The 23,596-nt window shown below is 41.2% G+C and overlaps 1 protein-coding gene and 1 non-coding gene across 10 annotated transcripts in view; one reads left to right on the top strand and one right to left on the bottom strand.

The window, feature by feature from the left end:
* Positions 1-23,596, bottom strand: part of WNK2 (WNK lysine deficient protein kinase 2) — a 147,000-nt gene that overhangs the window by 2,366 nt on the left and 121,038 nt on the right. For 6 of the 9 annotated variants that reach the window (XM_019966595.2, XM_019966596.2, XM_070795144.1 and 3 more), the window contains 3 exons: positions 23,041-23,085; positions 21,338-21,597; positions 672-783 (listed from right to left, as the gene is read on the bottom strand). In XM_019966595.2, coding sequence (XP_019822154.2) covers positions 672-783; positions 21,338-21,597; positions 23,041-23,085 — 417 coding nt within the window. The remainder of the gene's footprint in view (positions 1-671; positions 784-21,337; positions 21,598-23,040; positions 23,086-23,596) is intronic. The other 3 variants (XM_070795146.1, XM_070795142.1, XM_070795143.1) reach the window with 1 other exon arrangement.
* Positions 14,798-14,931, top strand: LOC139184708 (small nucleolar RNA SNORA43). The gene has a single exon (XR_011568273.1). It is a non-coding gene; the product is annotated as a small nucleolar RNA SNORA43 (small nucleolar RNA).

Raw genomic sequence — 23,596 nt, 5'->3', positions numbered from 1 at the left:
ATTTTTTTTAAAGCATGTACAACAGAAAAGATCAGACTTTAGCTTCAGATTTGTAAACCATTCATATCTCTGCAACTTAAAGTGGGAAATAGAGATATCAATGCACAAACCAACTATAAATGAAATACACCTTTCCTGATACACGGTTTTTTAAAACACGTCTTTCCATCAGGGAATGGAAAAGCTGGAATTCAAGGCACTGTACTTCTGCAGGGTTATTACAATGTTCTAACCATCGATTCAAGTACAGGAAGTGAGTGCAAAGACAGCAAGTGTTGACCACAGGAACCTAAGAGGAAATAAGGTCTGCAGCAATAAAGGAAGCAACGATTGCTGCCCATGTGCCAGCTCCCTGGCTGGACACCCATGAGCAGACAGGGAAGGACTCGGAGGCCAAACCACAACCCGACTCCTCCAGGCTGTTCAGTGTCTTCCACTGGCAAGTAGTGAGACAGAGAGCTACATGATCTGCAGCCTGGGGCCGGGCATGCTGACCACAGTTGGCCTGAAGAACACAGGGAGGGCTGGCGCATCTGCTGCGCCCAGGCTTGGCCCCGCGTTGAGGCTCCGGCTGCCTGCCTGGGCTGCCCAGGGACCCCAGGACACTGGAGCTGGGATCAGGCTTCCATACTGGCCCAAAGGTGGGGCTGGGAGGCAGGAGAGGGCAGTACCTGGCATGGGCACAGGAAGGGCTGAGGCAGCTCCAGGAATGACCACGGTGGGTACAGGGCTGGGTACCGGGGCCAGACATGGCATCCCCATTGCTGTTCGAGATGTGTTCATCTATAAGACAAGAAACATGGCTTCAATCAGCTAGCATCACTCAGTGGCCTTGGGGGTCCCTGCAGTTTCTCCATCCTCAGGAGAGGGTGGTCTCAGGACATGCCCTGGGGCACCTTTTAATGGCTGACATCAGAGTGAAAGTGTGGGGCAAGAAGGCAGCCACACGCCGTGAATGTCCACAGGCCAGAGTGGGCTTCAAAGCAGACCCAGCAGGACCTAAACCCTGAGTAACAGTGAGGGAACCACACACCCCCACCCAAAGGCCTCCTGCTTGACTAGTCAGTGTCATGATGGGAGGTCCAGAACAGCTGGGAGCTCTGCACGGCTGTGCCCAGAGATCTGGAGTGGGGGGCAGGGCGGCACCTCTGCTCCCTGCTCCTCAGGTACAGCCCCGGAAGAGAAGCAGCACAATGAGAAACAAGCTGTGATGGTTAGTGAGGCCAACATGGCCACGATGCAGAAACCTTATGAAGCCACTGCAAGAAGAGATTACAGACCAACAGCCTTCAAACTCTCTAGACACAATGTTGGCAAATATAACCAAGCAATTAAAAAAAAAAAAAAAAGATAAAACATCAGAGCCAAGTGAGGTTTTGCCCCACGAATGCAATGATGTCATCCCAGCAAAAATCACTGCATCTCCCCACAGTTACATACCAAAGGAGAATTCCATGTGATGCTCCCCACAGATGCAGGGGGAGTATCTGAGAAGTTCCACACTCCTTCACAGAAAGCACAGGGTCCCTCCTCCATCTGGAAGGGCCTCTGTAGAACCCACAGCCAACCCTGTGCCAATGGTGAAATGCCAAATGTATTTCCCCTTGCCCCTTGCTCCCCTTGCCCCTAGCCAACACTGTATGGGAAAGTTCCAGCCAATAAAAGAAAAGGAATAAGGAACACAGACTGAAAAGAAAAAGGAAAACCATCCTTATTTGCAGACGACAAGACCGTGTATGGAGAAAACCAAAAAGAGCAGACAAACCAATTTCTAGAACTAAGAAGTTAATTTAGCAAGATTGCAGGATACAAGGTACAAAAAATAACCATATTTCTATATGCTACCAACATAATCTGTAAAAGGATATTTTAAAGCAATAAAATTTATAATCACATTCCAAAATATCAACTATCTCAAGGTTAAATTTAATGAAAGATGTGTAACACCTTTACACTGAAAACTACAAAACTTCACTGAGAGAAAATTAGACATAAACAAAGAAACGTCATGTTTATAATAGACTCGCTACTGTTAATGTGTCAAATCTTACCCAGATGATCAACAGACTTAATACAATCAGAATAAAAATCCAATAAGGCTATTTTGTAGATATATACAGGCGGTTTCTAAAATGCAGATGGAACTATTAAAAACCTAGAAAAATCAAGAAATTTTTGGAGGACAAATAAGTATTAACAGATACAAACTATACATAAAAAGATAAACATCAAGAATTTACTGTGTAACACAGAATTATACCTGATATCTTGAAATAACATATAATGGAATACAATTTGAAAAAAAAATGACCACTAACTAAGCCTTCAGCAAACAAAACCAGCAAATGCTGGGGAAGGCAGGACTCTGTTTTCCAGAGGTATCACTTATAATATTCAGATGTCCAGTTTTCACCAAGAAATCACAAATATTTATACACAGAAAATGGAAAGTATGATCCATACAAAGGGGAAAACTCATTAACAGCACCTGTCCCTGAAGAAGTCTAGACACTGTACTTACAAAATAAAGACTTTCAATCTACTGTTTCAAATACGTTCAAAGAATTAAAGGAAACATGGACAAAAAGGAAATCAGGATAATGACGCATGAACAACATGAGAATATCAATAAAGTCAAAGAAGTTATAAAAGGAACCAAATATTAGAGCTGAAATATTAGAGCTAAAAAGGATAATAACTGAAATTAAAATTCCACTAGAGGCTTCCCTAGTGGCTCAGATGGTAAAGCGTCTGTCTGCAATGCAGGAGACCTGGGTTTGATCCCTGGGTTGGGAAGATCCCCTGGAGAAGGAAATGGCAGCCCACTCCAGTATTCTTGCCTGGAAAATCCCATGGATCGCAGAGCCTGGTAGGCTACTGTCCATGGGGTCGCAAAGAGTCAGATACAACTGAGCAACTTCACTTCACTTCAGAGGAGCTCAAAAGCAGATCTGAGCAGGCAGAAAAAGAATCAGCAAATTTGAGACCATATAATTGAAATAGTCAGTTCTAAGAAACACAAAGGGAAAAAAAAGAAGATAAGTGTACAGAGTCTATCAAGAAGAGAAAACTAAAAACAGGAAAAAATACTTGAAGTACAGAAAGAAAAGACTGTCAACCAAGATTCTACACTGAGCAGGCTGAAGGAGAAACTAAGACTTCTGGATAAACAGAAACAAAAGCAGGTTGTTACTAAAAGATTTGCCTCACAAGAAATGCTAAACAAAAAACTTTCATTTCAGGTTGAAATGAAAGGATAATAGTAACTCAAAAGTCATGGGAAGAAATAAACGAAGCAACTACATAGCTAAATATGTAAGCCAATACTATTGTAATTTTGGTTGTAATTCCTTTTTCCCTTACATGATTAAAAAGGCAAATGCATTATGTAACAATTATAAATCCATGTGAATGGGCACACAGTGTACAAAGATGCAGTCTGTGCAAAAACACAGAGGAGAAGGGATGGAGTTACACAGAAGTAAAGTGCTCTCGCACTATTGAAACAAGGTGGTATCATTCACATAAAGCTGTTACAAGGCTAAGATTTTAACTGTAAACCCCAAGGTAATCAATAAGAAAATAAAAATATATACAGAAAAGTTAAAAGGGGGAGGAATCAAAACACACTACAAAAAAAACCTTAAGGCAACAATGAAGTAATTGAGGAATAAAAAACTGTAAGACATACAGAAAAAAAATCAAAACACAGTAGAAATCCTTTATTGTCCATAATTACTTTTAATGTAAATGGATTGAAATCGCTAAATAAAAGATTGGCAGACCGGATAAAAAAGCACAAGTGATCTATATGCTGTCTACAAAAAACTCACTTTCGATACAAACACACAAAGACGTTGAAAGTAAAAGGAGGGAGGAGAGGAGATCAAGATGGCAGAGTAGGAAGATGATGCCAACCTCACCCTCCCCCATGAACGCATCAAAAATACATCTAATATGTGGAGCAACTCTCCCTGAAAATAAACTGGAAATGGAAAGAAAAATTCTTCTAAAACAAAAGCTGTAAAAGAAAGAGCCATATGAGTCACGTAAGAAGGGAAAGGAGCTATCAGCCTGGGATCTGGGCCCACAGAAGAGAAGGGTGGTATGTGGCGGTCACCAGATCTCTCCTGCTGGTGATTTGACCTACATATTTGGTACTTCAGCTCTAGGGTCCAACATGCTGACCTTTACAGTATAGGAGTTCCAGAAGGGTATATGTCTTCTTCAGTGGTCTGAAAATCAACTGGACTTCGAGGAGGGTGAGAAACCTAGAAACCTAGACCCAAGCTTGCTTACTCCCAGGAATGAAGTGTAGGATGGCGTTCTGGAGAGTTTCATGAAACTGCCTAGCATGTGCCCAGCCCCTCTACCTCTGGAGATTTCCCACCAGGTTGAAAGCTGTCATTGCTAAGCAGAGTGTGTAGCTGGGGATGGAGCTGGCTCAAACCTAACCTTGCATATAAATGGGGCGAGTACAGCCACTGCTGGTACTCAGAGGCAGCAGATCAGGAGCTGATTGGGGCTGACTAGCTTGCTGGGACTGTCCCACTGTATACCCTGCCCTGCACCTGGTGCCCACTGCAGCCCTTTCTGCTCTGGCACTGTGCCTCCTGGGGCAAAGGTGCCATTTCTAGGAGAGGGTAGAGTGCACACTTGGAGGGAAAGCAACCAGCTCGGATACCACCCCTGCTCCAGCACCTGGGGACAAGTCCCCACCCCTGATAGGGTAGCGATGACCACTCAGCATAGAAGAAGCTTCAGTTCACACTTGGCTATGGCTCTAGTCCCTCCATCTCCAGCCCCATCACCCACCAGGTGATACCAGACAGCACATCCTGGGGGGAGACATGACCCATCAGATCCACCTCTCACATCAAAACTGCTGAGCACAGGCAGACTGCATAAAGGTCTCCACATAAGTACAACACACCAAGATCAGGATAGGTAACAGTTTCACCTAATTTCATAGCAAGAGGAAATGTTAAGCAAAGTGAGAAAACCAAAGAATGTCTTTCCAATGAAAGAACAATGACAAAACCACCAATAAGAACAGAGAGAATTTACCAGATAATGAGTTCAAAGCATTGGTAATAAGAATGTTAAACAAACTAGGGAAAAGAAAAGATGAACACAGAGAGAATTTTAACAAGGAACTAGAAAGTACAAAAACCAGTCAGAATTGAAGAATGAAATAACTAAAGTGAAAAACATACTAGAAAGAATTAAGAGAAGACTAAGTAATAGAGAAGAATGCACAAGTGATCTGGAAGACAGAATAATGGAAATCACCCAACCAGAATGGTAAAAAGATAAACAAATTTTTAAAATATGAGAACAGTTTAAGGAACCTCTGAGACAACATCAAGTATGCTAACATTCACATTATAGAGGTTCCAGAGAGAAGAGAGAGTGAAGAGGGTTGAAAATGTATTTAATGAAATTATGGCTGAAAATTTCCTGAACCTGAAGAAGGAAACAGATATCTAGGTATTCAGAGCATTCCAAACAAGATGAACTGAGAGATACAGACCAGAACGTATCATAGTTAAAATGGGAAAAGTTAAATTAAAGAGAAAAATTAAAGGTAGCCAGAGAAAAAGTCACATAAAGTCACATACAAAGGAGTACCCATAAGTCTATCCGCTGAATTTTCTGCAGAAACTTAGCAGGCCAAAAGGGAATGGCATGACATACTCAGAGTGGTCAAAGGGAAAAACCTACAACTAGGATTATTTCCAGCAAGACTATCATTCAGAATTGAAAGGGAAATAAAGAACTTCTCAAATAAGGAAAAACTAAAGGAGTTTAGCCAGAGAAGGCAATGGCACCCCACTCCAGTACTCTTGCCTGGAAAATCCTATGGACGGAGGAGCCTGGTAGGCTGTAGTCCATGGGGTCGCGAAGAGTCAGACACAATTGAGCAACTTCCCTTTCAGTTTTCACTTTCATGCACTGGAGAAGGAAATGGCAACCCACTCCAGTGTTCTTGCCTGGAGAATCCCAGGGATGGGGGAGCCTGGTGGGCTGCCGTCTATGGGGTCGTGTAGAGTCAGACATGACTGAAGCGACTTAGCAGCAAAGGAGTTTATCAATACTAAACCAATCCTAAAAGTAGTCTTAAATTGTTTTCCCCACGTGGAAAAGAAAGAGGTACAAGATGTAAGAATTTATCAGTTCAGTTCAGTTTGATCACTCAGTCGTGACTGATGTCTCTTTGAGACTCCATGGATTGCAGCATGCCAGGCTTCCCTGTCCATCATCAACTCCTGGAGTTTGTTCAAACTCACATCCATGAGTCGGTGATGACAGTAAGAATTTATAGGAAAGGAAAAACCCCACAAGTAAACACAAATATGTAGTAAAGGCTGTGGGTCAATCACTCAACATAAGCTAGTACAAAGATTATAAGACAAAAGTTAGAAAATCCACTATAACTACAATAAACAGTTAATGTATATACATGAAGATGTAAAATATGACATCAAAACCACAAAACATAGGGGAGGGTAGTAAAGTGTCCTTTAGAATGTATTTGAACTTAAATGGCTACCAGTTTAAAAAAGCAAATATACAGGTCAACATATATGAACCTCATGGTAACCACAATCAAAATACTACAATGGATACACAAAAAATAGAGAAAGTAACACAAGCATATCACTAAAGAAAATCATCAAATCAAAGGGAAGAAACTAAAGGAAGAAGAAAAGAATACAGAATGATAAAAACAACCAGAAAACAAGTAACAAAAAAGCAGTTAAATACAAACTTGTATGTATCTAAATGTTTCAATCAAAAGACAGAGCAGATAACTGGACCCATTTGTGTGCAAGAGACCCTCTTGAAAGACACACAGACTAGGATTTCTCTGGTAGTCTAGTCCATGGGGTCGCTGAGGGTCGGACACAACTGAGCGACTTCACTTTCACTTTACACTTTGATGCATGGGAGAAGGAAATGGCAACCCACTCCAGTGTTCTTGCCTGGAGAATCCCAGGGACAGGGGAGCCTGGTGGGCTGTCGTCTCTGGGGTCGCACAGAGCCGGACACGACTGAAGTGATTTAGCAGCAGCAGCAGTTATTAAGAATCCAGCTGTCAGTGCAGGGGTCATGGGTTTAATCCCTGGTCTAGGAAGATTCTACATGCCGTGGGGCTACTAAGCCCGTGTGCCACAACTACTGAGCCCACATGCTGCAAATCCTGAGCCAACATGCCTACAACTACTGAAGACTAAGTCTAGAGATTGAGCTCTGCAATGAAAGCAGTCGCTGCAATGAAAAGCCTGTGCACTGCAACTCGAGAGTAGACCCTGCTCACCACAACTAGAGAAAGCCTGCATGGAGCAATGAAGACACAGCATAGGCAAAAAATACATTAAAATAAATAAAAATTTCAAAAGACATGCAGACTATTTTTCATGCAAATGAAAATGACAAGAAAGCTGGTATCAATACTTACATCTTACAGATAAGACTTTAAAGGAAAGTCCATAAAAAATAAAACGAAGGGCATTATATAATGATATAGTGATCAATTAAAAAAAAGAATATAACATTCATTAATATATATACATCCCATATCAAATCAGATCAGATCAGTCGCTCAGTCGTGTCCGACTCTTTGAGACCCCATGAATCGCAGCACGCCAGGCCTCCCTGTCCATCACCAACTCCCAGAGTTCACTGAGACTCATGTCCATCGAGTCAGTGATGTCATCTAGCCATCTCATCCTCTGTCGTCCCCTTCTCCTCCTGCCCCCGATCCCTCCCAGCATCAGAGTCTTTTCCAATGAGTCAACTCTTCACATGAGGTGGCCAAAGTACTGGAGTTTCAGCTTTAGCATCATTCCTTCCAAAGAAATCCCAGGGCAGATCTCCTTCAGAATGGACTGGTTGGATCTCCTTGCAGTCCAAGACTCTCAAGAGTCTTCTCCAACACCACAGTTCAAAAGCATCAATTCTTCGGCGCTCAGCCTTCTTCCCAGTCCAACTCTCACATCCCTACATGACCACAGGAGAAACCATAGCCTTGACTAGACAGACCTTTGTTGGCAAAGTAATGTTTCTGCTTTTGAATATGCTATCTAGGCTGGTCATATAGGTACAACTAAATTTATGGAAAACAAATATTAACAGACATAAAAACAAGAAACTGACAATAATAGAAAAATAGTAGGAGAGTTTAACATTCCACTTACATCAAGGGACAGATTCATACAGATGGAAAATCAATAAGGAAACAGTGGTCTTAAATGACACACTAGACCAGATATACATAATAGATACATATATATAGGGCATTCCATCCCCAAAACAGCAGAATTCACATTTCTTTTCAACTTCACATGGAAATGAGCTCCAGGATAGATCACAGACTAGGCCACAAAACAAGTCTCAATAAATATAAGAGCACTGAAATTACATCATGCTTTTTTCCCCCAACCACAGCAGTGTGAAACTAGAAACCAATTACTGGAAGAAAAAACACAAACACATGGAGCCTAAATAACATGTCTTTAGAAGAAACAATGGGTCAGTGAGGAAATCAGAAAAAAAGAGAAATAAAAACAAAAACACACCTTTGTACCACTAATGTGATGCAGCAAAAGTAGATGTAATAGGGAACATTATAATGATACATACATATCTGAGCATACAAGAAAAATCAAGCTATCTTCTACGTAAATGAATTAGAAAAAGAACAAAGCTCAAGTCAGCACAAGTAAAGAAATAATTAAGGCATTATTTTAAAATAATATTTTTTATTGATCTTTATTGAAAAATAATAAAGATCAGAGAGGAAATGAATAAAATAGAGACAAAAAATAGAAAAGATCAATGGAAGCAAGAGATGATTTTTTAAAAGGATAGACAAAATTGATAAGCTTTTAGATAGGCTCATTAAGAAAAAAAGAGAATTCACATAAGCAAAGTAAGATAGGAAAGAGAAGACTACAACCAATATCAGTGAAACACAATATTGTCAGAGAATATTACAGACAGTTATATGCCAACAAGCTGAACAACCTAGAAGGAATGGATAAAAATCTGAGAAACACAAAATACTCAAAGACTGAATCAGAAAGACAGAAACAAACTGAACAGATCAATAAGAAATTGAATTAGTGTTAACAAAAAAAAAAAAAAACACTGCCAGCAAACAAAAGTCCAGGTATAGATGGCTTCCCAGGGAAATTCTACCAAATACAATAAGAAGAGCTAATACCTAGCACCAATAAATGAAGCGGGGGAAACACTCCCAAATTCATTCTATGAGGCTATTATTACCCTGATAAAATTTAGGAAAAGGCATTACCCAAAAGAGAAAATTACTTCAGTATCTCTGATGAATATAGACACAAAAATCCTCAAAAATATTAGCAAACCAAATTCAACAACATATAAAAAGGATCATATACCATAATCAAGTGTGATTTATTCCACAAATGCAAAGATAGTTCAAAATCCACAAGTCAATCAGTGTGATACACCACATTAACAAAAGGGAGGATAAGAATCACATGATCACTTCAATAGACACAGGAAAAACATTTGACAAAATTCAACTTCCATTCATGATAAGGACTCACAACAAAGTTGGTACAGAAAAAAACATATTTCAACATAATAAAGGCCATTCATGACACATTGACAGCTAACATACTCAGCTTTTCCCTCTAAAATCAGGAACAAGATAAGGATGTCCACTTTTGCCACTTTCAACATAGTACTGGCAGTCCTAGCCACAGCAATCAGATAAGAAAAAGAAACAAAAGGTATCCAAATTTGAAAGGAAAAAGTGAAAATGTCACTATTTGCAGATGATATATTATATATAGAAAATTCTAAAGTCCCAACAAAAAACTATGAGAACTAATTAATGAATCCAATAAAGTTGTAGGATATAAGACTGACAAACAGAAACCTATTGCTTTTCTAAACACTAATAATCAACTATCAGAAAGCAATAAAATAATCCCATTTAAAATTGCACCAAAGAGAATAAAATATCTAGGAATAAACTTAACCAAAGAGGCAAAAGGTCTATAATCTAAAGACTACAAAACTAAGGCAAAGGAAACAAAAATAAAAATAAACAAGTGGGAATTAATTAAACTTAAAAACTTTTGCACAGGTAAAGAAACCTTTGACCAAAAGAAAAGACAACCTATTGAAAGTGAGAAAATATTTGCAAAGTATATGACCGATAAGGGGTTAATATCCAAAATAAATAAACAGCTCATATAACTCAATATAAACAAAACATCTTATTTTAAAAAATAGGCAGAGGACTGGAATAGATATTTTTCAAAGAAAACATACAGATGACCAAAGGCACATGAGAAGATTTTCAACACTGGTTATCAGAGAAACGTAAGTCAATACCACAGTGAGGCATCACCTTACACCTATCACAATAGCTATAACCAAAAAGATCACCAATAACAAATGTTGGCAAGGATACTGATAAAAGGGTACCCTAGTACACTGTTGATGGGAATGCAAATTGGTGGAGCCACTATGGAAAAATTATAGAGGTTTTTCAAAAAACTGAAACTAGAAAGACTATATGATTCAGCAATTCCATTCTTGGGTATGAATCAACAGAAAATGAAAACACTAATTTAAAAAGATACATGTACCTCAAACGCATGTTCACAGCAGCATTATGTACAACAGCCAAAATATGGAAACAACCTAAGAAACAGATGAATGGATAAAGATATGTGGTTTACATATATAATGGAATATTACTCAGCCATAAGAATGAAATTTTGCCATTCACATCAATATAGATGAAGCTGGAGAGTATTGTGCTTAGTGAAAAAAGTCAGAGAGAGAAAGACAAATACTGTATCTGATCAGATATATGTGGAATCTAAAAAAAATGAACATAACAAAACAGATACAGATTCAAAGATATGCAGAAAATAAATTAGTGTCTACCAGTGGGAAGCTGGAGGGAGAGAGGGCAAGACAGTAGCTGGAGATTAAGAGATATAAACCAATATGTATAAAATAAATAAGCTACAAAGATATATTGTACAGCACAGGGAATATAGCCAACATTTTATAATAATTTTAATGATATACATCTATAAAAATATTGAATCACAATGCTGCACATTTGAAACTAATAAATAGTTTAAATCAACTATCAGTTCAGTTCACTTCAGTTCAGTCGCTCAATGGTGTCCGACTCTTTGTGACCCCATGAATCGCAGCATGCCAGGCCTCCCTGTCCATCACCAACTCCCGGAGTTTACTCAAACTCATGTACATTGAGTCAGTGATGCCATCCAGCCATCTCATCTTCTGTCATCCCCTTCTCCTCCTGCCCTCAATCCCTCCCAGCATCAGGGTCTTTTCCAATGAGTCAGCTCTTCGCATGAGGTGGCCAAAGTTTCGGAGTTTCAGCTTCAACATCACTCCTTCCAATGAACACCCAGGACTAATCTTTAGAATGGACTGGTTGGATCTCCTTGCAGTACCAGGGACTCTCAAGAGTCTTCTCCAACACCACAGTTCAAAAGCATCAATTCTTCGGTGCTCAGCTTTCCTCACAGTCCAACTCTCACATCCATACATGACCACAGGTAAAACCATAGCCTTGACCAGACAGACCTTTGTTGGCAAAGTAATGTCTCTGCTTTTGAATATGCTATCTAGGTTGGTCATAACTTTCCTTCCAAGGAGTAAGCATCTTTTAATTTCATGGCTGTAGTCACCATCTGCAGTGATTTTGGGGCCCAAAAAAAATAAAGTCTGACACTGTTTCCACTGTTTCCCCATCTATTTCCCATGAAGTGATGGGACCAGGTGCCATGATTTTCGTTTTCTGAATGTTGAGCTTTAAGCCAACTTTTTCACTCTCCTGTTTCACTTCTATCAAGAGGCTTTTTAGTTCTTCTTCACTTTCTGCCATAAGAGTGGTGTCATCTGCATATCTGAGGTTATTGATATATCTCCTTGCAATCTTGATTCCAGCTTGTGCTTCTTCCAGCCCAGCGTTTCTCACAATATACTCTGCGTATAAGTTAAATAAACAGGGTGACAATATACAGCCTTGACATATTCCTTTTCCTATTTGGAACCAGTCTGTTGTTCCATGTCCAGTTCTGAGTGTTGCTTCCTGACATGCATATAGGTCAGGAAGGTCTGGTATTTCCATCTCTTTCAGAATTTTCCCCAGTTTATTGTGATCCACACAGTCAAAGGCTTTGGCATAGTGAATAAAGCAGAAATACATGTTTTTCTGGAACTCTCTTGCTTTTTCCATGATCCAACGGATGTTGGCAATTTGATCTCTGGTTCCTCTGCCTTTTCTAAATCCAGCTTCAACATCTGGAAGTTCACAGTTCACGTATTGTTGAAGCCTGGCTTGGAGAATTTTGAGCATTACTTTACTAGCATGTGAGATGAGTGCAATTGTGTGGTAGTTTGAGCATTCTTTGGCATTGGAATGAAAACTGACCTTTTCCAGTCCTGTGGCCACTGCTGAGTTTCCCAAATTTGCTGGCATATTGAGTGTAGCACTTTCACAGCATCATCTTTCAGGATTTGAAATAGCTCAACTGTATTTCAATTAAAAAAAATTTTTTTTAAGAAAGTAAAATGACATGAAATAAAACTCCTGAGAGCTCATCCAAGATGGTGCAGCAGGAAGAGCTCGGGTTCACCCCCTCTCAGGAGCATACATACACACAAAAAATGCTGAGGAGCCATCAATAAAAAAGACTGAAAGTGGCCAAAAAAGATATGCTACATCCAAGGATATAAGGAATAAGCAAAAACAAGATGGTAGGAAGGGTATACTTGCAATATAATCAAATCCCATACACACTAGATGGACTATCCACAAACTGGAGATTGATCACATCGCAGAAGTTCTCCCACATGAGTTAGAGCTTTGAGCCCCAAGTCAGGTTCTCCAGGCTGAGGCTCTGATAGCAGAGGGAGGAGCCCCAAAAGTACCTGGCTTTGAAGGCCAGCAGGGCTTGACTGTAAGAGCTCCACAGGAGTGACTGAACTGAACTAGACCACAAAATAATGCAGAAAGATATAAATCATACAAAGTATACTTTCTAACACAATGGATGAAACTAAAAAACTAGACGACTGGCATATATATATACACATACATATACATACATACATAGAAAGTAAATGACAAACTCAAACAACCAAATAGTCAAAGACATTATCACAAGCAAAACCAGAAAACACCTTCAGTTCAGCCACTCAGTTGGGTCTGATTCTTTGCAACCCCATGAACTGCAGCACACCAGGCCTTCCTGTCCATCACCAACTCCTGGAGTGTGCTCAAACTCACGTCCATTAAGTCAGTGATGCCATCCAACCATCTCATCCTCTGCTGTCCCCTTCTCCTCCTGCCTTCGATCTTTCCCAGCATCAGGGTCTTTTCAAATAAGTCAGTTATTTGCATCAGATGGCCAAAGTATTGGAGTTTCAGCTTCAGCCCTTTCAATAAATATTCAGGACTGATTTCCTTCAGAATGGACTGGTTGGATCTCCTTGCAGTCCAAGGGACTCTCAAGAGTCTTCTCCAACACCACAGTTCAAAAGCATCAATTCTTTGGCGCTCAGCTTTCTTTATGGTCCAACTCTCACATCCATAACATGACTACTGAAAAAATCTAGCTTTGAATATAAGGACTTTTGTCAGCAAAGTAACGTCTCTGCTTTTTAATACGCTGTCTAGATTTGTCATACTTTTTCTTCCAAAGAGCAAGTGTCTTTTAATTTCATGGCTGCAGTCACCATCTGGAGTGATTTTGGAGCCCAAAAAAATAAAGTCTGACACTGTTTCCACTGTTTCCCCATCTATTTCCCATGAAGTGATGGGACCGGATGCCATGATCTTCGTTTTCTGAATGTTGAGCTTTAAGCCAACTTTTTCACTCTCCGCTTTCACTTTCATCAAGAGGCTCTTTTGTTCCTCTTCACTTTCTGTCATAAGGCTGATGTCATATGCATATCTGAGGTTATTGATATTCCTCCCTGCAATCTTGATTCCAGCGTATGCGTCACCCAGTCTGGCATTTTGCATGATATACTCTACATATAGGTTAAATAAGCAGGGTGACAATATACAGCCTTGACATACTCCTTTCCCAATTTGGAACCAGTCTGTTGTTCCAGGTCTGGTTCTAACTGTTGCTTCTTGACCTGCATACAGATTTCTCAGGAGGCAGGTCAGGTGGTCTGGTATTCCCATCTCTTAAGAATTTTCCAGTTTGTTGTGATCCACACAGTCAAAGGCTTTGGCATAGTTAATAAAACAGAAGTAGATATTTTTCTGGAATTCCCTTGCTTTTTCTATGATCTAACGGATGTCGGCAATTTGATCTCTGGTTCCTCTGCTTTTTCTAAATCCAGCTTCAACATCTGAAAGTTCACGGTTCACATATTGTTGAAGCCTGGCTTGGAGAATTTTGAGCATTACTTTACTAGCGTGTGAGATGAGTGCAATTGTGTGGTAGTTTGAGCATTCTTTGGCATTTCCCTTCTTAGGGATTGGAATAAAAACACATTTTCCAGTCCTGTGGCCACTGCTGAGTTTTCCAAATTTCCTAGCATTTTGAGTGCAGCACTTTCACAGCATCATCTTTTAGAATTTGAAATAGCTCAACTGGAATTCCATCACCTCCACTAGCTTTGTTCGTACTGATGCTTCCTAAGGCCCACTTGACTTCATATTCTAGGATGTCTGGCTGTGGCTCACACCATCGAGATTATCTGGGTCATGAAGAACTTTTTTGACTGCCCTGCAGATGCCGGATTTGCCGGCACCACGGGTGCGGCCGCCCTGCTGCGCCTGTGCCGTTGGGGCAGAGAGAAAGCGGCTATTTCTACGCTCAGTGCTCAGAACCATGGGCACTAAGAATGGTTTGTAGCCAAACATCAGTGGGAAAAAAAAAAAAAGAACTTTTTTGGATAGTTCTTCTGTGTATTCTTGCCACCTCTTCTTAATATCTTCTGCTTCTGTTAGGTCCAAACCATTTCTGTCCTTTATTGTGCCCCATCTTTGGATGAAATGTTCCCTTGGTATGTCTAATTTTCCTGAAGAGATCTCTAGTCTTTCTCATTCTATTGTTTTTCTCGATTTCTTTGCATTGATCACTGAGGGAGGCTTTCTTATCTCTCCTTGCTATTCTTTGGAACTCTGCATTCAGATGGGTGTATCTTTATTTTTCTCCTTTGTCTTTCATTTCTCTTCTTTTCTCAACTATTTGTAAGGCCTTCTCACACAACTATTTTGCCTTTTTGCATTTCTTTTTCTTGGGGATGGTTTGATCCCTGTGTCCTGTACAATGTCATGAACGTCTGTCCATAGTTCTTCAGGTACTCTGTCTACTGTATCTAATCACCTTAGAACAAATTAAAAGGAAAACACAATAGTGTCCAGAGGGAAATTTGTAACTGTAAAAGTCTACATTAAAAAAGAAAGATCTTAAGTCAACAACCTAACTGTATACCATAATAAAGATTATAAGTAAGGTACATACGGAAAATACAGAATAGAAAAACAATAAAGAAAAATCAATGAAATAAAAACTTGGTGTTTTAAAAAGATAAAAAACTGGCAAAGTTTTTAGCCACCAAACTGGAAATTCAGATGAAATATACAAATTCCTAGAAACACATAAACTTCCAAAACAGACTCAAGAGGAAACAGAAAAATCTGAATAGACCTATAACAAGTACTGAGATTGAATTATGAAGAAAAAAAGAAACTCTCAACAAAGAAAATCCCCAGGATAAGATGACTTCCCTGATGAGCTGTACTATTTAAAGAATTAAAACCAATACTTCTCAAACTCTTCCAAAAAGCTGAAGAGGTAGGAAACTTCCTAAATCATTACATGTAGCCAGCATCACCCTGATATCAAGGCTAAAGATATCACAATAAAAAAAAAATTATAACCTAATACCTTTGATAAATACTGATGCAGAAAGTAGCAAACTGCATTCAATCAATTCAATGACCAGGTGCAATTTATCTGAGGAATGCAAGGATCATTTAATATATGAAAATCAATCAACATAATATACCATTAGTAGAATGAAAGATTGAAAAGCTATGATCATCTAAATGCAGAAAAACCACTTGTCAAAATCTAACACTCTTTCATGACAAAAGCACTCAACATACTAGAAATAAAACAGAATATTCTCAGTATGATGAAGGCCATATATAAAGAATGATGTGAAATATCATTATGATGTGAAAAATCTGAAAGCTTTTCCTCTAAGATTAAGACAAAGATGGCCACTTTTGCCATTTCTATTCAATATAGTACTTGGAGTTCTAGCCGGAGAAATTAGGCAAGAAAAGGAGATAAAAGGCATCCAAACTGGAAAGAAAGAAGTGAAATTACCTCTGTTCAGAGACAACACGTTCTTCTATGCAGATAGCCCTAAAGAACATACACACACACATGCAGACAAACTGCTAGAATTTATGCATTTAGCAAAGTTGAAATGGCAACCCATTCCAGTGTTCTTGCCTGGAGAATCCCAGGGACGGGGGAGCCTTGTAGGCTGCTGTCTCTGGGGTTGCACAGAGTCGGACACGACTGAAGCGACTTAGCAGCAGCAGAAATAGAATAGCAGTTACCAGTGGCTGGATAACCAGAGTTACCAGAAACAGGGATTGTTGTTCCTTCAGTTCAGTTCAGTTCAGTCGCTCAGTTGTGTCCGACTCTTTGCGACCCCATGAATCACAGCATGCCAGGCCTCCCAGTCCATCACCAACTCCCAGAGTTCACTGAGACTCACGTCCATTGAGTCAGTGATGCCATCCAGCCATCTCATCTTCTGTCATCCCGTTCTCCTCCTGCCCCTAATCCCTCCCAGCATCAGGGTCTTTTCCAATGAGTCAAATCTTCACATGAGGTGGCCAAAGTAATGGAGTTTCAGCTTCAGCATCATTCCCTCCAAAGAAATCCCAGGGCTGGTCTCCTTCAGAATGGACTGGTTGGATCTCCTTGCAGTCCAAGGGACTCTCAAGAGTCTTCTCCAACACCACAGTTCAAAAGCATCAATTCTTCAGCGCTCAGCCTTCTTCACAGTCCAACTCTCACATCCATACATGACCACAGGAAAAACCATAGCCTTGACTAGATGGACCTTTGTTGGCAAAGTAATGTCTCTGCTTTTGAATATGCTATCTAGGTTGGTCATAACTTTCCTTCCAAGGAGTAAGCATCTTTTAATTTCATGGCTGCAGTCACCATCTGCAGTGATTTTGGGGCCCAAAAAAATAAAGTCTGACACTGTTTCCACTGTTTCCCCATCTATTTCCCATGAAGTGATGGGACTGGATGCCATGATCTTCGTTTTCTGAATGTTGAGCTTTAAGCCAACTTTTTCACTCTCCTCTTTCACTTTCATCAAGAGGCTTTTGAGTTCCTCTTCACTTTCTGCCATAAGGGTGGTGTCATCTGCATATCTGACGTTATTGATATTTCTCTCAGCAATCTTGATTCCAGCTTGTGTTTCTTCCAGTCCAGTGTTTCTCATGATGTACTCTGCATATAAGTTAAATAAACAGGGAGACAATATACAGCCTTGACGTACTCCTTTTCCTATTTGGAACCAGTCTGTTGTTCCATGTCCAGTTCTAACTGTTGCTTCCTGACCTTCATACAGATTTCTCAAGAGGCAGGTCAGGTGGTCTGGTATTCCCATCTCTTTCAGAATTTTCCACAGTTTATTGTGATCCACACAGTCAGAGGCTTTGGCATAGTCAATAAAGTAGAAATAGATGTTTTTCTGGAACTCTCTTGCTTTTTCCATGATCCAGCGGACGCTGGCAATTTGATCTCTGGTTCCTCTGCCTTTTCTAAAAACAGCTTGAACATCAGGAAGTTCACGGTTCACGTATTGCTGAAGCCTGGCTTGGAGAATTTTGAGCATTACTTTACTAGCATGTGAGATGAGTGCAATTGTGGTGGTAGTTTGAGCATTCTTTGGCATTGCCTTTCTTTGGGATTGGAATGAAAACTGACCTTTTCCAGTCCTGTGGCCACTGCTGAGTTTTCCAAATTTGCTGGCATATTGAGTGCAGCACTTTCTGAGTAGTTTCTGTCTGGGATAACAAAAAAGTTCTAGAAATGGATAGTCGTGAATAGTTAAGAAAAGAACCAAAACCTTATTAAGAATCACAGATATCTGAAGAACACAATCAGCAGAGCTGACCAACAGGACCTGGCCCAGCAAAGAGAGTTGATGCGGTGGAGTCTGAACAGAAAAGTAGAGACTAGCCTGCCCAAGGCTTGGGTGCAGACCCTGCAGGGCCTTGGGGCCAGGTTATAAGCTCTCAATTCTGTCCCAGAATAATGGAACATAGATTTGAGGAGTTTAATGGAGGTGCATTGTCAGGAGGGTGCTAGAGAAGAGGAACAGAGGAAGTTCAGACGGGGAGTGTGGATATGAGACGGAATCAAAGAGGATGACCTCAAGCACCTGTGGAGCTGGACCAAGACTGACAACTTGGGTCAAAAATCCAGTCCCAGCAAGCTTTAAGGAACTGAAAACACACGAAATTTGTTCTCTTACCACAGTCCATTTATGCTAAAAAAAAAAAAAAAAACTAACAAAAAGATTAATAAATATATTGCTCAGTTGTGTCCAAATCTTTGCAATCCCATGGACTGTAGCATGCCAGGCTCTTCTGTCCATGGATTTCCCAGGCAAGAATACTGGAGTGGGTTGCCATTCCCTTCTCCAGGGGATCTTCCCGACCCAGGATTGAACCTGAGTCTCCTGCTTGGCAGGCGCGTATTCTTTACCACCTGAGAAGACCCTAATAACTATATTACCTCAGTTAATTACTATATTACCTCAAATCACCATAGAAACTATAAAATATTTGAACAGAAGGCTAAAGAAAATGCTATATATCAAAATCTTTGGAATGCAGCTAGTATCAGTAGAAGGCATTTTATAGCCTGAATACCTGTATTAAAAAAGAAGAAAGGCTCAAAATCAATGCACTACATATCTCAAGAAACTTTCTAGAAAAAAGTAACCCAAAGATAGAAGAAATAATAAAAGGAAGAAACTAATGAAATTACAGTAAAGAATTATCATCAAAGTGATGTGTTCTTTGAAAAGGCTAATAAAATTTATAAACTCAGAGAAATCACCATTATCAGGAATGAAAACAAGACATCACTGCAAATCCTGCAAACCGTGAAGAGAAGATATTATAAGCAACTTTATGCCAATTAATTGGAAAACTGAGATAAATTTAGAGATGTACCAATTGTTAGAAAAGCAGAATTTAACAGAAAGAATAGAAAACCTAAATGGTACTAAAACTGTAAAGGAAATGAAATCCATAATGGAAACCTTACCCTCAAGGGATGGAGAGAAATGTGACAAATACATACAAGCAAAATGCCAATCACAGCTCACAGGTAGAGGGTACCTGAGAGTTCACTGAAGAATTTTCAATCTTTTGTACATTTGAAACTTTTGAACCTTTCCACACTGAAAAAAATAAAATAAAAGGCCATCATCAAAAAAATCTACAAACAATAAATGCTGGGGAGACTGTGAAGAGAATGCTGGTAGAAATGTAAATCGGTACAGCCACTATGGGCTTCCCTGTGGTTCAGCTGGTAAAGAATCCGACTGCAATGCGGGAGACCTGGGTTTCAATCCCTGGGTTAGGAAGATCCCCTGGAGAGGGGAAAGGCCACCCACTCCAGTATTCTGGCCTAGAGAATTCCATGTACTGTATAGTCTATGGGGTCACAAAGAGTCAGACATGACTGAGTGACTTTCACTTCACTTCATAGCCACTGTAGAGAACCGTATGGAGGCTTCTCAAAAAACTAAAAATAGAGCTACCATATGCTCCTGTAATCCCTCTCCTGGGCATGTATATGGACAAAAACATGGCCCCAAAGGATACATCCAGCTCAGTGTTCATTGTAGCACTGTTTACAATAGGCAAGACATGGAAGCAACGTACGTGCCCACGGACAGATGAATAAAGATGAGATACCCATATACAGTGGAACATTACTTAGCCATTAAAAAGAATGAAATAGTGCCTTTTGGAGCAACATGGATGGTCTTAAAGACTGTCATACTGAATGAAGTAAGTCAGACCAAGCAAGACAAATATTGTAAAATATCACTACTTTATGCAAAATCTTAAAAAAAAAAAAAGATACACATGAACTTATTTACAAAGCAGAAACAAACTCACAGACTTGAACGAACTTATAGTTACTGCGGGGAAGGAACAGTGAGGGAGTTTGGGACTGACATGTACATACTGCTATATTTAAAATGGACAGAGACTTCCCTGGTAGTCCAGTGATTAAGAATCTGCCTTCTAATGCAGGGGATGGGAGTTCCACCCCTGGTTGGGGAAGATCCCACATGCTGCAGGGCCACTAAGCCTGCACATTGCAACTACTGAGCTCACACACTCTAGAGGCTGCATGCCACAACTAGGGAGCCTGTGCGCCAAACAACAGAAACCCCACACCACAACTAGAGAGACGCCCCCATGCACAACCAGGGAAAGCCTGTGTGCGACAAAGAGCCTGTGGGCCACAGTGAAGACTAAGCGCGGCCCCCTCCCCCGCCAAACAATGGCTAACCAACGTAGCACAGGAAACTTTGTTCAGTATTATGAAACAACTTAAATGGGAAAAAAATTTTGAAAAAAGAACAGATACATGTGTATGTATAACTGAAACACTTTGCTGTACCCTTGAAACTAAGACCACATTATTAATCAACCACATTCCAATATAAAATAAAAAGTTAAAAAAAAAAAACAAACAGAATAAAATAAAATCTCCTGGCCCAGATGGCTTCACCAGTAAACTATGCTAAACATTTCAGGGAGAAAGAACATAATCTTGCACAAACTCCCCCAGGAGACTGAAAAAGAGGGAATACTCCTTCAGTGTAGGTTTTTAAGTCAGCAGTCCTGATCCAGGAACAAATCACACAACAGAACCAAAGACAGCAGCTCCTCACTTCTGCCCTACATGTTCTGGGCACACCTGAGCTAAAACACAACAAGAGGTATGCCCCTGGGTACGTCATGCAGACCACGCCCACTTTGCCAGCTTGGGTTCTGATGGAAGACAATGAAGGTGGGGCCACCAGGACAAGGCCATACCTGCAAGCTGCTGGCCAGTCCCACCTAGGCACTGCCCAACACCGGGTCAGGGCCTACTGCTCCGCTGAGATCTGGAGTCATGGCTTCACTCCCATTCCGTCCCCTGGACTCTGGGCAAATCCACCCCCCTTCACCCCCCGACCATGCCCCACTTACAGCCCGTGCCTCGCCAGAGGCCAGGGGCCAGCCTGCTGTGGCCTCCATGTCATGCAATTTCTGCGTCTGCTTCAACTGGTTGAGTGACGGCTTTAGTGGTGTGGCCCCGACTGTCTTGCTTGTCCACTCGTCCACCAGCTTGTGCAGATCGTCCGTGAAGGTGCCTTTCTTGTTGTTGCTGTTGTTCACCTGCGCCTGGATGTGCAGGGCAGGTTGGGGGCCCGGCTCAGGGCCCGGGACCAGGCTGCTGGTGGAGGACCCTGGGGAGCACACACAGGCCAGGGTTGGTGACACCGCCCACCAGCACCACTGGCGGCTGCAGTCATTTAAACAATGGTCTTGCTTAAGCCAGGCAACACCTTGCTTCAGGAGATGGTCTGCATTTGGGGGTCCATGCAGTTTTAGACACAGTGGAGTGATCTCAGGCTATAGGGCTTTGCCAGGCAGCCATCACCCATCTCAACAGTCAGGGGACAGGATCCCAGCTGCTGGCAGCTTTATGCAGTATCCCTTCTGTGCCCACACTGCCCAGAACCACCAGACCTCCGTGTGAGGGAGTTCAGAAAACTGCCGGTACAGCTGGACACAAACTAAGGGCAAAGTCCTCCAGCTTCTGCACTCTAAGTTCTAACATGAGTATTCAGAGGAGACTCAACAATACTTTGGGCAGAATGCTTAGCAGCTGCCAATATCCTTCCAGCAAAGGGAAAACGCTTGCAGTGGGCTGGACTGCTGTTTCCGTGAACGATAATGATTTGGTGATCTGGAGTTTAAGACACAGAAACCATGCCTCTCCTTACCAGAGCATGTAATAATAATAAGGTGTACAAACACCCAGAGGCTTGGTGCCAACTAAGGGGCTGACGCCTTTAGAAGGAGGCCCAGATGCCCACAGAAGGCCTGGGGCTGTGGCTTAGGTGAAGCCGGACAAAAGTGAGCACACCTGGGTGCTTTACTCAAAGATCTTTTTTAAGGACCAAAATAGGACTTTTAAACTTTTTAAAATTGTGTCCCTTTCCTCCTCCAAGTACATAATTTCTGGTTGGCAATTTTGGATAAGCCAATTTTTAAATTTTCTGCACTAAATAAATAACCTAATGACCATCTCTTCAAACAAGTCATTGCAAAACGTAGTTTATTTTAGAGGCTAGCAATGAAAAAGCACAGACAAACAGTTAAACATTAGTGATGAGATTTTACACATGTTGCTATTTCTACATGAACATTTCAGCCCAAAAAGAAAAACAGAAAAATTTTAAAAATTAAAAAAAACAAGAGGCATGAGATGAGAGCAGTGGGCGGCCCAGGTAAACTGATACCCATTTTGTCCCGGCATCTCTCCTCTGTGGGGGGCACTCATCTTTAGCACTTGAAGGAAATACTCATTCCTACGGTTTTGGAAAAGGAGCCAATTAATGATTGGTAATACATGGACGTTTCGGAGAAGGAAAGCCAGTTAGATGTGAACTGGCGAGAATGCACAAACTCTAGGAGCCACGGAGGCTTGAAAGTGTGCCAAGGGCAGCTATCTCGCCAGGTGGAAGCCCAGCAGCATCCACGGAGGGTGGGCACAGAGCGGGTCCACACCCGCCTACCCGCTGGGCCCTCGGCTCCCGGTCCAGCCGTGGAAACCCTGATGCGCACTAGCCACAATAAAGCCCATGCGATGGAAGCGGACAAGGGGTAAAAAACCCGATAATTACGACTGCTGTGCTCTTTGCCTAGACAGAGACGCTTCAAGGCAGACCCTGCAAGGGAAAAAGAAATGACACAAGACCACAGGGTTAGGCAGGACAGCACACGAGGGGGACAAGCCACCACACTCTAAGCAAAAGTCATCAGTGTGCGAGGAGGAGCAAAGGCCAGCAGTTCAGAAAGAAGGGACCAGCCTCCTGGGCTAACTGGGAGGCCCCCAAGTCAGTGTGGAGGTTCACACGAGCTTCGCCGAGGGGCGGAGGTGCAGGGCCAAGCCCCAAGCTTCAGGTAGAAGTGTGTGTGTCTCTAGAAGCATATTCCAAAAAAAGAAAAAAAAGAAAAAGAGAGAAAGAGAGATAAAGAAAGAAAGAAAAAAAATTAAAAAAAAAAAAAAAAAGCAAAGCACACTGCTTGGCTTTCAAATGTAAGGTTTTGGGGAGTCCTGCTGGTTGAGGCAGGATGCCCATTAAAAGTCAGCCAGGAGAGCTCTCAATGGAGCACAGCCTGGCCCTGCCTGGCATAAGGCTCATGGGCAGTTTTCCAAGTGCAAAAAGATACATTGTT

The sequence above is a fragment of the Bos indicus genome, chromosome 8 (assembly GCF_029378745.1).
Source record: "Bos indicus isolate NIAB-ARS_2022 breed Sahiwal x Tharparkar chromosome 8, NIAB-ARS_B.indTharparkar_mat_pri_1.0, whole genome shotgun sequence".
NCBI classification, from domain to species: Eukaryota; Metazoa; Chordata; class Mammalia; order Artiodactyla; family Bovidae; genus Bos; species Bos indicus.
The sequence above is the reverse complement of the archived record's forward strand: the minus strand, read 5'-3'. Positions and strand labels throughout refer to the sequence as shown.